General features: G+C 34.6%; 1 protein-coding gene across 1 annotated transcript in view; it reads left to right on the top strand.

Moving 5' to 3' along the window:
- Positions 1 to 5,804: 5,804 nt before the first annotated feature.
- Dip-B (Dipeptidase B) overlaps positions 5,805 to 14,347 on the top strand; it is a 105,863-nt gene continuing 97,320 nt past the window's right edge. Inside the window, exons 1-2 of the mRNA XM_023165254.2 lie at positions 5,805 to 5,963; positions 6,021 to 6,408. Coding sequence (XP_023021022.2) covers positions 5,950 to 5,963; positions 6,021 to 6,408 — 402 coding nt within the window. The 5' untranslated portion in view covers positions 5,805 to 5,949. The remainder of the gene's footprint in view (positions 5,964 to 6,020; positions 6,409 to 14,347) is intronic.

The following is a 14,347-nucleotide window of genomic DNA, read 5'->3' as shown; positions in this document are numbered from 1 at the left end:
TTGGCCTCATCAGCGCGGTGCAGCCAAGTGTAAAGATGGGAAACACTTGTTTGCCGAAATCAGGAAACAACACAAACGCACGGAGTCAACAACAGGAGCCAACCGCACATTTGTGGTTCCAGTTAGAAGACTTAGAATTCCCTATAGCTGCCTCCGTGGTCATGTTAGATGTAGCCTGGGAATTCTAGGTCTTCTAACTGGAACCACAAATGTGCGGTTGGCTCCTGTTGTTGACTCCGTGCGTTTGTGTTGTTTCCTGATTTTGGCAAACAAGTGTTTCCCATCTTTACACTTGGCTGCACCGCGCTGATGAGGCCAATAGCCAGAAACACGTGTCCGCGGTTTGCCCCCCTTTTTTGAGTGTTGTGTCCACAAATTGTTTAATTTTTGATTTATATATATAGATAAAGGAGTTTTTTAATCGGACATAGCACTCAAGGAAGTGGCAAACCATAGACACGTGTTTCGGGCTTTTGGCCCATCATCAGTATGGCGCAGCCAAGTGTAAGGATGGGCAACACTTTGTTACCAGAAGAAATAAATACAAATGCACGGAGCCACCAGCAGGAGCCAGCCGCACATTTGTGGTTTCACTTAATAGATCTTGTGTTTACAAGAAAACTATCAAAATCACCACGGAGGCAGCTATAGCTACCTGCGTGACATCCGGGTCCAGGAAATAATATAAATACGAAGGTTATCGAGTGTCTTGATATAGATAAAGGAGTTTTATAATCGGACATAGCATTCAAGGAAGTGGCAAACCATAGACACGTGTTTCGGGCTTTTGGCCCATCATCAGTATGGCGCAGCCAAGTGTAAGGATGGGCAACACTTGGTTACCAGAAGAAATAAATACAAATGCACGGAGCCACCAGCAGGAGCTGGTGAAACCACAAATGTGCGGCTGGCTCGACCATTCACAGACCTCAACTGACACTGCATGACAATTAGACCAGGATCAATAATTTTTGAAACCAAAAAAAATATAACAGTAGCATGAAACTCTTTAGCAAAGGAGGCCAACATGATGAAAATGAAAGGAAAAATAAATTACAGGCGATCTGAGTTCGGTAAGTGGGAGGAGGTGGATTTTCAATGGTAAAACATGGTTTACCTCGATTTCCGGCAAAACTACAAGTCCTATGGAAAAAAGTTAGATAGCAAAGTTGTTGGTAATAAAAAGATCTACAACTTTTGTTGTCACAATTTTCATAACCTAAAAACATAACCTCAAAATTTATGTTTTTTTATCTTTTAAAAAAAAATGTCTACGAAATTTGTTGAAAACTTACCTTTTCATGTCCCAAATACACTGTAATTTATTTGATTTGAAATATTTATTTTTCCATCTTATTTTGACTTAATGTCAAAAAAGCACCAAAATTTTCAATCAAAAATTATCACAGCAAAAAGTCAGTGTGCTTTTTGTTCATTGAAATCTCTACTTTCTGATGATGTGAAAAAATATACATTAGTATAATAAATGTTCTCATAAAATGCAAAAAATCGAAAAAACTCGAATAAGAAATTTTTTGTAATCATTATATAAAATTTCATGAAAAAAATGTGATTGCTGCAATTTTGTTTAGTTAAAAAGTTTATTCATCAAACTCTGATTACATTCATGTCCTAAAAAATCTCATAAAATATAAATATACATGTAAATCGTTATATTGAATTTAGATACTTCATTCTGATTACGTTATTAATTAAAATATTATTAAAAACATTCATCTTGTCATTCATAAATACCTTATCTGGAATTTTAATCACTTATCCATTAGTTTTTGTCTCTTTGATGGCATTTCTTCATCGTTAGATTCGGCAAACCTTTCGAATTCTAGATCTTCTAAATCTAAATCTTCAAGACCATGACCTTCTTCGTCTCCAATATTATTTCCAGTCTGCATTGGTTTTTCATCCACAATTTTTTCTGAATTATTAACTTCCTCGTAGGTTTTTTCTTTCATATTGGAGCAATTTTCAGAACCAAGACAGTTTGAGCATAAATTTGTGCATTTTAAATCGTGTTTTTCCGGCAAATCCAGATGTTGAATCGTAACAGGAAAAACAATGCAGAAATGCAACAAAATTTTTGAAGAATTCATCTTTGAAACTATTAGACGTGAAAAATATATCCTTTACATTTCCAAAACCTGTTTTGAGAAAATAAATGTCATGATTATTTGCGTTTAATTGATTTAAAAGGACCAAAAGATCAATATCTTGACCCACAACAATGACAGTTTCATTAGTATCTCTGGCAATTTCTATCGAGGTCTTAATTATGTCAGCATCAGCATCTTCTTCTACTTGTTTACAGGAAAACCTTTTTGACTGTAATCTTTTCATTGAAGTTTTTATTATTTTGTCCTTGTTTTTCTCGTTAAATAAAATTGTTTCTTGCGAAAAAGGTATGTTTGTATGGTTTTGATAATCAAACTCTGATATATGGTCTGAGGTTTCTCTACGACTAGGTTCTCCTCTTTTAGTTGAAGTAGCTGCTGGTACTGTTGTGACAGTAACTGATTTCTCAATTTCGGGGTACTCATAGACAATATAGCTGTTTGCTGCGTAATGTTTTTCTACATAGCGTAAATATTTATTTCATGATCTCTTCCACCGTTTCATTTTTCTGCCGAATTATTTTGTGCAGTAAAAATCCACCGTCGATGACATGCACTATGCCGTCAGGATAGTGCATGTCATCGACACTCACAAATAATTCGTAGAGTTGAGACTTTACATTTTTTCCTGGCGCCATTTATGTGAAAAATGACAGTGGAAAAAGTGCAATCTCGTATTGTAAATTAGTTTCCATATCTTTTTTACTGTCGATATCCTTTGAAATAGCAATATTGGATCGATGGCTATAATGTCTCCATTTACTTTAACGGAAGATTGAACCGTTTTTAGAGACAAGACTTTGTTTTTCTTTCTTAATGGAAATACCTTTCAATGGGCTGAAATTTTCCGTAGGTTAGGTCCAAAGTGAGTGGGTCTATTCGACACTCCTCCGCAACCCGCAAGGGTTTATTGTGGCTCACACCTATTCTCACTCGGCCAAACAAACCCAGCTTCTTAACGAAGCCGATTAGTTTGTATGGTGAGTGGTCTTTTAGGTCAGATGGTAAGAGTACGGCTCTGCCTAACTGTAAAGACCTTATTCGGTCCCCAGCGGGGCAGGCACAAAGTATATGGTTTGTTAATGAGGTAGTCGGATAGTCAAGTTGCAAGATTCCCACCTTGATACCCACGACAACCTTCCCATATGAGGGTTTTTGCACGTCAGCTACACCTGACGATGCCTTAGATTCAGCCGTGCAGGGTTTTTTCGCCTCTGGTTTTGGTGAGACCTCACTTGAGCGCAAACGTTTGCTAACCTGCTCATGGGGGGTTAGTTCCTCCACCTGAGACAGATTCTGCGTACGCCGCAGCTCTCGCCCCTGAACTAAGTTTACAGGGCGGTCAATTGGAGTCGTAAACTCGACATCCATCTCCTCTGTAGACTTGCTACTGAACTAAATTTACAGTGAGGTCCGTTGGAGTCATAAACTCGACATCCATCTCCTCTGTAGACTCGCTCCTGAACTAAATTTACAGGGAAGTCAGTTGGAGTTGTTAACTCGACACCCATCTCCTCTGTAGACTCGCTCCTGAACTAAATTTACAGAGAGGTCCGTTGGAGTCGTAAACTCGACATCCATCTCCTCTGTAGACTAGCACCTGAACTGAATTTACAGGGAGGCCCGTTGAAGTCGTAAACTCGACATCCATTCCGTAGGTCACTCAGGTATATACATTATTTCAAAACAGCAATAAATAGGCATCTACAAATATTATTTAAAGGAGATTCTACAACCTTCTCAAAATATTGTAGATGTCTTATTAAATATTAACTTATTTGTTTGTTAATTATAGTAGTATATTTCGATAAATTGATGGATGTAGCCGTACTACGGCTACTACGTGGTAGGAGATCATAATGAAAAGAGAAATGAAAATTTATATGTGTTTTACCACTTTCAATTGTTTAATTGTAACGTTACTGCAGTTTCGTCCTATAAGGACATTCTCAAACTAGTACAATAAACTAACAATGATTCCTTACATTCGCCAATATATACCATTCAGGTACTTGATTGAGTACCTGAATTTACAGTTCACAATGCGGATGTGCCAATTAGAAAACCGGAGAGTAAATTAAATCGATTTGATCATTTAACAGGTTGCACTCGCAATGTTTATGCTTGTAAATTTCGATTTTCAAATTTTTCGTTTGTCAATGCAACATAGAATCTTATGTTTTTTGAGTAATTAAAGTGTGAATTTTAATAAACAGGAAAATAGGAAAGTAGAGATTTCAACGAACAAAAAGCACACCGACTTTTTGATTGAAAATTAGAGTACTCTTTCGATATTAGGTCAAAATAAGGTGAAAAATAAATATATATTTGAAATCAAATAAATTACAGTGCATTGGGACATAAAAAGGTAAGTTTTCACCAAACTTCTTATCAATTTTTTTAAGATAAAAATAAAAAACCAAACACTTGGTTATTTGAATTTTTCACATACATTTTGAGGTTATGTGAAGAAATTGTGAATACAAAAGTTGTAGATCCTACCTACAACTTCACCAATGAAATTTTTTCCATAAAACTTTTTACCCTTAAAAACTCACACTCTCTCACTTCCCGAACTCAAATCACCCGTAATTTATTTTTCATTTCATTTTTATCATATTTCCCTCCTTTTCTAATTAGTTTCATCCAACTAATATTTTTTTTTCACTTTTGATCATTTTTTAAGGCTTCAGCCCTGGTCTAAATTGAGAATGTCAGGCTGGTTTACATTCACATACAACATATTACTCGCAAATTATTATGAAGGGGATATCTTAATAAAGATGCATAAAAACCCTGGCGTTTCAACAGATTCGCTTTCGTTTTGTCAAAAAGTGTAGAAATGAGATTGACCTCGTTTTGTACACATGTTGATAGATGGAGCAAGAATCGAAATCTGTCGCTCGTATTTTATTCTGATCTTCAATTGATGGAATATAATGTAGGAAGTCTTAAATTTTATATCAATTTATTCCCAAATGTAAGTAACATTGAAAATTAAAATACTAATTTGACATTGTCAAGCAATGTCACTCTTAAATGTACTCAACATCTCGGGAGGGTGAAACTCATAGGATCTCTTCATAATTTCTTACTCAAGAATGCCGTGGTCGAGAGTTTGTGACAAAATATTTTACATGAGGAAAGAGTCCCAGTGATCACACTAGGGATACTTCGTATCAGAAAGTTTTTTCTTCTAGTACTTATTACATTGTTCAATGAGAAATAATGAGAGCATATAACATTCTGACTTTACTAAGATTGTAGTTGATTGTAATAGATGGCGGTATACGTCAACAAGACATACTGACTACCTATCAACTATCACATTTTCATAAGAAATCATTGAGTATACCATATTTTTGACGAGTACCATGATAATTATTTTTCTTTCATTGAATATTTTCCAGAAGATTCACTATAAAATATCATATAATAGTATGGTAAGAATTATAAACATTTTCATTTCTGAGATAATTTGAACAAACTTATTTTTGTGGAAATTAATGGTTGATGTTTCGTCCTTCACTGATTATTAGTGGTAAGTAACAAATAATTACAGAAACACAAATTGATGTAACATGTCTATTCCACAAGCTGACATCTAGTGAGTAATAGTCGAACATGTCAGTCGAAGAAAAGTGGGCGTAAGAATACTTTCCGAGCGACACAAAATGCCTGTAGGCTATTGGCTGAAATTATCAAGCCTTGTAAACAAACATTCCCACTCCTCACCTAAATAGTTCAGAAATTCATAAAATAGGAAATCAGCTGTGTGTTCCGAAGGTAGTAGCTTTGTTCGCATCCTGTGATAATCAATATGACTAATAACGGGTAAAAATGTTGTTTATTCCTGTACCATACTGTATTTCACTTGTAACATTTTTTCAGACCACCAGAAACAAAACTCATTGTTGAAAACTTGCTGGAGTCACCAGATTATGATGGAATAATTTTAGTGTCATCTCCTGATCAAAAACTGAAGTGTTCACAGCTACAGAGTGTTATTTCCGATGCACTAAAATATGATCCTTCTCTCAAGACCGAACTTGTAGTACTACCTATTAGCCTGCCGGCTGCAAGACTTGTTCACTCTCCTACCGGACCAATAGATGTGGATTACGATGACGTAAGAATTTTTAAGAGTAGTGCCTCTGATGCTATAAAGAGGGCACTTAAGGCGGGGATCAAAAAACCACTTTTAGTCCTTGAAGAACACCCCCGATTTGAACATGCTGAATTAGTAACTCTTTTGGGAGCTTTGGAGGCGTTATATGTGGTAAGAAAAAAAATTCAAATCTACCAATATTTTTCCATATAAATGAACAGAGGTTGAACAAATAGAGACCATGAAACTTTATATACCTTGTCTGTTGAATGTTCTCCATAATTTGAATTTTAATGTGTCAGCATATTCTATTTTTGGACAATATTTATGCGACCTTGTGTGACTGGACACAAGAAGATATAACAGAACAAAACCAAAACAATTTGAATATAAATAACTAATAAATTGATATAACTGCTCCAAAAAAGTCATTGAAATATTATTTATTAATTGAAACAGTGAATACTGTAATTATTCTCAATGCAAATATCGTGTTTTCAACTAATGAAAATTAAAAAAGAATTACTTTTCCCAAAATTTGATGGTATATATTCTGAAATACTGATAATCCTTAATAACAAAGTATTCTAGGTACTTATGTGTACTTGCTATTGAACCTGTAAAGGCTTCGTACCCTGCTGTGTTTACAATCTCTAGCCATAATGTCTGCAAATACTTTACCTACCTATCCAAAATAGGCCTAAATATAACAGGGAGATCAAGGCAACAAAGACATTCGAATTCATAGTTTCTAAGGATTATTCTTGTTGAATCCAAAATTTCAGAATGTTCTATTTCCATATTACCAGAAATAAATGGACAGAGCGATTTTTTTGAATTGGCAATTTTTGAATGTATGAAAAGTGCCGTCAAATGTTGTTTTGGGTACATAGAAAATAATAACAAACTCATTGTGAGTGTGTGTCAGAACACAAACATACTGGATGGTTTGCCCACTCGATAGCACGCCACGTATAATTTGTCTGTGTGAAAAACATGGTGTGCTCATATTCAAGCCACAAACGGACATTGTTGAGCCTTGAGACTTATTAATAGTCATTGCAAATGCCGATCTAATTGAAAATTGCGCGTTTGAAATTAATTGGCACATCTGTAGGTATAATAGGAATTCGGGAAATTGAAACATTTTCACCACGGACTTTCCAATCCAAATGATGGCTTCGACAACATTTTTCATTAATTTTCTAATGTCTAATCGTGTACAGTTGCACAGCCGTGTTGGATTCGAATTATGGAACGATCCAACCTTCAGTTGTAAATTATGCGGTGGCATTCCTGGCAAATCTTATGAGTTCAAAAACTCATAGATATAATAATTATCATTAAAAATTGAAATTCATAAAGTAATAATCCTCCCATAGCACAGGCATGTTTTTTCCGTTATTATGTTTTATATATATACTTATTATGTCCTGTTTTATATTACAGCCCTCGATAAAGCTAGTAAACATTAGCGAAAGCACGGGCAGCTAAAAAGAGTAGTATTTACTTCAACACAGATATATATATATATATATATATATATATATATATATATATATATATATATACAAAGAGAGATTTTATCGAGTGGGTATGATATAAAAATCAAAAATGAAACAATTAGTGGACACAACACTCCAAAAGTAGGGCAAACCGCGGACACGTGTTTCTATATATATATATATATATATATATATATATATATATATATATATATATATATTCAGTAAATCATTGTATATACCATACAAGATGGTCTCTGTAAACGATTTTTCAATGGAACACCCTGTATTTCGTCACAGTTTTGAATAGGCCGAGTTATAGATATATTTATGAAAATGCTGGGTACAACTGGAAACTGAATAAGAACGAAATGTATGGAAAACTTTCATTTCGAATTCTGACTTTGATAAAATCCGTTTGTCAATATCATACAAAATGTTCAAAAATCATTGTTACATTGCATAATTTCGGACAGGATAACTTCGTTTTCCACACTGCACACTGCAAAATATGACTTGGTCAGTGTCAAATGTTCACTGAATAATTTTGTTAGGTCGTCACACGATTTATTTTCAGGTAAATACATTAACAATCCTCAGTGCGTTAACTTTCTGATGTTGATAAAACAGCACTAGATCAAAGACTAACGTTCAGCTTCAGCATAAATAATGAATCTACCTGAAAAGGTCAGGTATGAATTCATTAACAATATCAGTAAATTTTTCGAAAGTATACCTGTAAATATACCTAACTATTTTTACCTGCCAATGAACAGATTCATAATGGCGAATTATTCAATTCAGTTTGATCGTTCATAAGATGGTCAGAGTTTTTGAATTTGTTTATTTCCATACTCTCCAACAGGTTAAGTTTCAAACCTTTATTCTGGAAATGGAGGGGTTTGTATTCATGGTTGAACTCATGTCCCTCTGAGATCAAATGACTGGCATATGTGGAATTTATTTTTCTATTCTGCAAACTATATCTGTTTCCTTCATGCGGGCTTTGAACATTCTTACAGACCTATATAAAACATCGGACATGACCCACACGATAATTTATACACTCCTGATTTTTCTGAAACTGAACTTTTATCTTTGTTATTCTTAATGTTTCGAAAATGTTTGGAAAAAATAAGTTGTTGTGTAGTTGAGTTTTAATTGTTATTTTATAGGTGATGTTTGTGCTGGGAATCACATGTAAAATGGTATGACCTCGTTAATCCCAAGCTCGCAGATGTTTCAGCTTTTGAGGGTTGTCGTTCGTAGGTGGGACGACAGCTGGTTAAAGAAAAAACAGAGTTGTTCATTTCAAAAATTTCGGCTCAATTGACTGCAGTTACATTTATATTTGCGTGTTTTATTTTCTGAACGTACCCACACCTTTAGAATTGTGAAATTTTCAAAAATTGGAATAACACACATAAAACTCATTGTCGGTTCTGGTTTGGACACTCTGCAGGTTATATTTTCCTTCATCAAATAGATAACCCGTTTATAAATTTCGGTATCGATATGAAATGTCGGGGTTGGGAAAAAATCAACTCTTGAGGGATTGAAAAGAAAGATAGACCCTCTCATTACACTCAGTGAAGTGCTTGAGAATACCTATATTTGGGTTCATCATAAACCTACCTCTGAGGGGTAAAAAGGACTCATGATCTCCTCATGGTTCAGGAAAGCTCAAAGTGGCTCAAAAGTTCGGCTCGGGTTCGAATGAATACGGGGCGGCTCACAGCTCGACTCATGGCTCGACACGAAAGCTGGCTGAGCTTCGAACCGAGCTTTGGCTCAAACCCATGAGTGCCAGAAATGATATCACACTTTTCTCGATTCAGTCTTTCGATGCTCATACATTAGCTACCAATACACATATTTTTCGAAAAGAACTTTTACGTCTCAGAAAAGACCTGAAAGAATTTTCAGATTATGACGATAGCACCGAAGTAGAATACACCAATAGAAAAACCCAGTCATCAGGAGCGGAATATGATATGATAATACATATCTGGGAAGAAATAAATTCGTTTACTGCCTCAATTAATTTGTTAGGTGTTGAAATATCTAGACACTTTACTGGTATAGCAAACGGGTTTATCAGAAACTTGGAACGCTATTTCGAATCGGGAAGCTCTACACTCTACACTCCTCAGTTACTTTCAATGCTTTATAAAAGTAAATCTGTTTTAGAGCCCCTCCCCAACATACTATCAAACTGCTCTATTTTTTCCACAAAAGACTTAAGGATTTGAAGACTGTTTCATGAGTTCCTTTCATTTTTGAGCTGATAGAGAATTGTGAGTGATGCGACTGAAAATTATGAATATATATATATAGTACGAAACTTAATCAACGATAAGCAACAACCATTTGAATTCAAGAGAAAAATTAAGTTGAACAAACCTTTTTCTCTTTATTGTGATACCACTTGAAAGAGTCATGTGGCAGGATATCAAATATCATTATATTTGATATCCTGATGATAAAATGATATCAACATGATGAAATCAACTGTTCGGTGAACAAACCTACTATCTCAAAAGCATTGTACATAATATTTTTAATTGTGGACTGTTATCAGAGTTCTGTGGAAACATTGCTGGAGATAAGTTCATTAAATTGTATTTTGTTCTGTTATGTCAGTAAACCAATACCAATAAGTGGATGTGAAAAGCATAATAAAAATTTATCAGAAAATGGTATTGGAAGTGAACTATGTTCATAAACCTTAGGGAAAAATCAAAATGTAATGAATACTTTTAGTCACCATATTGTCAATTATTAGGTTGAACGACAGGATAGAAAATGAATGGCGTATATAATTTATGAGTTTACTGTTAATAATGAAATCTTTTAGAATATAACAGTGTGTATTGCAGGGTTCTTACTTCTGATAGATTGCAGAATATCATTACCTTTTTTAATTGAAAGGGGTATTTTTTAGGAGACATTAAATGATGTGAAAGAAGGGTTTCGTTTTTTTTCAATTTGTGTCTAAAAATTACTTCTTTTTCTGATCTGCACATCTTTGTATAGAGTTAATTTTTTGAAATTGATTGCTTCATTCCTTTCTCTGTAAGATTCCCACATTGTTTGTACGAAGAAGGGGAACCACAACCTTTGTTCAGTATTAGCATATTGCGACCGCAGTGAACACACCCTCCTTACCAAGGTTGTTATTGAAAAAGCAATCACAATAATAGTTTAGAGGGTTAAACTTGATTACCAGCCGGCTACCGTCTGACCTCTGCTTCAGCAAAACATATCGATCACAGATGAATATATTGAAGCACGGTCGGCAATCATCAAGCCAGTGTTGAAATCAGCGTTTAAATGGTCTGAAGGCGGCAAAAAAGCCTACCCTTTTTCATGGTTGATAATTGAATATTTGCCACTTTAGATCTTTTGAAATACTTTAAATACCATTTTTGTTCGTCAAACATAACATCACGCGCCTTACGTACATCCTGTGTTTTCATATTTATCAGCAGGTATGCCTTGGAATCTTCGCAATAACCTACGAACACGTAGTTTTGTGTTTTAGAGTCAAATTTTGTTCTCTTCACTTTGCGTATGTGAATACGCGACCAGCCGAAAATTCGTAGATTTTCCACATTTGGTTTTTGTCCGCTCCACGCTTCTTTTGAGGTTTTGCCATAAACTGCAAGAGTAGGACTTCTGTTTTTTAGATAACAAGCCGTATTAATTGCTTCCGCCCAATATTCATTAGATAAATTTGCATCTTGCAACTTGAACGGGCCTTTTCAACTAGAGTTCTGTTTATTCTCTCCGCTACACCATTTTGTTCTGGCGTGTATTCAACTGTTGGTTGAATATCTTTTTGGCGTAAATATTCTTGAAAATTTCGGTTTACATGCTCAGTTCCATTATCAGTTCTAATAGCGGCGATTTTATTACCCGTACTTGTTTCAACCTTTGCTGAAAATTCTTTAAATTATTTTAACACCTCATTTTCGTTGATCAGAAAATAAATGAATGTTTTTCGGATGAAATCATCAGTAAATGTGTGAAAGTATAATTTTTTTCCAATTGATTTTTCTGGCATCGGTCCGCAAATATCCGAATAAATGTGTTCCAATTTTCTACTGGCTCTTATAGCCTTACCTTTCGGAAATGGTTTTCGGTTGTTTTCCTTGAATACAACTGTCACACAATTTTGCACTGTGACATTTATCAAAACAGAGACCTTCGGCAAATCCACCTTGTAGTAACTTCATACCACCAGCACTCAAATGTCCTAGTCTTCGGTGCCAAATATCATAAGACAACATTAGTGTAATTGTGTATAACACATTATTTCTTCACGTTGGTGTATGCAATCCAATTCATAAAGCCCACTTTCAGTCAAATTTGCAACTGATATAACTTTTCTTGTAGAAATGTTTGATATTTGACATATCTCATCCTCAAAGGTAGTTTTTAATCCTTTTCTTCCCAACTGTCGGCATCAAATTAAATTGAATTCAAGTCCAGGTGCATATCTTATGTCACGGATTGATCATTTCCATATTGATTTCAATTTAAGAGCCACCGGTAGACAGCTGTTTCAGCCTATTGGGCATCGTCAGTACCGGGCAGGCGGTCCTCGATTGAAGACAAAATGAGAAAAAACCAAGAAAGTACTTGATAAAAATAGCTATGTAAACGCAAGCGAAACATAAGTGGAACCACGTATTGGTGCGACACCCAAGTCAACTTGACAAGTTTTTATGTCAGTGTCAGGTTAATGCAGTCAAGCTGCTGGAAACCAATTCCATGAAAATCAATAAATAAATAGATAAGTTCTTTTTGATCATTCCCATATGGATTTCAATTTGAGAGTGAAACATAAGCTACACCTTGAAAGAAATAGCATTTGATAAGGATGGAATAATACATGGCAAAAGAAAATGCTATACACTCCTCTCCAAAAAAAAATTGTCTATCTGGATTGACCAATTTCAAATGCTTGCGAGTATAATTTATTTTATGTTTGTATAGGAAAAATAAAAAACCAAAATATTCAATATCCCACCATAATAGGATGATTACTTATACTATTTATATATATTCTATATATATATATATATATATATATATATATATATATATATATATATATATATATATATATATATATATATATATATATACGATATATATATATATATATATATATATATATATATATATATATTTATATATATATATATATACATAGAGATTTTATCGAGTGTGCATGATATAAATCAAAAATTAAACAATTTGTGGATACAACACTCAAAAAAGGGGGGCAAACCGCGGACACGTGTTTCTGGCTATTGGCCTCATCAGCGCGGTGTAGCCAAGTGTAAAGATGCGCAACACTTGTGTGCCGAAAGCAGGAAATAACACATATGCACGGAGTCAACAACAGAAGCCAACCGCACATTTGTGGTTCCAGTTAGAAAACCTAGAATTCCCAGGCTACATCTAACATGACCACGTAGGCAGCTATAGCTACCTGCGTGACATCCGGGTCCAGGATATAAATACAAAGAGAGATTTTATCGAGTGGGTATGATATAAAAATCAAAAATGAAACAATTAGTGGACACAACACTCCAAAAGTGGGGCAAACCGCGGACACGTGTTTCTGGCTATTGGCCACAAATGTGCGGTTGGCTTCTGTTGTTGACTCCGTGCATATGTGTTATTTCCTGCTTTCGGCAAACAAGTGTTGCCCATCTTTACACTTGGCTATACCGCGCTGATGAGACCAATAGCCAGAAACACGTGTCCGCGGTTTGCCCCACTTTTGGAGTGTTGTGTCCACTAATTGTTTCATTTTTAATTTTTATATATATATATATATATATATATATATATATATATATATATATATATATATATATATATATATATATATATATTGCAGAATTATCTTCTGCTTGTTTCGTAACAATTTCTATAATCACTTTCAAAAGCGGTGATAGTTTTACGTTATATGCTTAGTGTCAATTTTTCTCAGCAAACTACGGTATTGATCAGATTAAAAGATAATGAAATCGTTGAGCGTAGTTTTACATATTTACTCAGTTTACGTTACGCCCAACGATTCATCTGAGCAATACCATAGATCGCTGAGGAGAGTGGTGTGATGACTACTACCTAGGACCTTACGAATTATTTTTCAGTTTCAGTACTTTATCTGCATCATTATTATCTTTTTTCAATAAAACCCTTTAACAGGGAATTGTTTTTACTTCTTTCATGTTTAACTCAGTTTCAACATATAGATCTTTCAACAAACTCCCAGTACGGAATATATCAGTTCATCAATCCGTAGTACATTTACTTTCATTAGAAAATTATCGTCGATTGATTAACAAGTTCAATTAGCAAAATATTGATATTATCACCTAAATAATGAGTGACAATTGGTAGTAAGTGCTTGGCAGCCTAATCTCCAGCAAATGAGTTCATTTCGAGGAGTTCTTGACAACCTTCCAGGCAGTCTTTTTATTTATAATATAATAGATTGATATCTTAAGGCAAAAAGTATGAGAGATATCGACTGACATATAGAAATATCTGGAAATACTCGTAATCCGATCGAATTTGAG

Source organism: Leptinotarsa decemlineata, unplaced genomic scaffold (genome assembly GCF_025532065.1).
Source record: "Leptinotarsa decemlineata unplaced genomic scaffold, Ldec_3_MD MMD2_P_RNA_scaffold_7, whole genome shotgun sequence".
NCBI classification, from domain to species: domain Eukaryota; kingdom Metazoa; phylum Arthropoda; class Insecta; order Coleoptera; family Chrysomelidae; genus Leptinotarsa; species Leptinotarsa decemlineata.
Note: the sequence above shows the minus strand (reverse complement) of the source record. Positions and strands in the feature narration are given on the sequence as shown.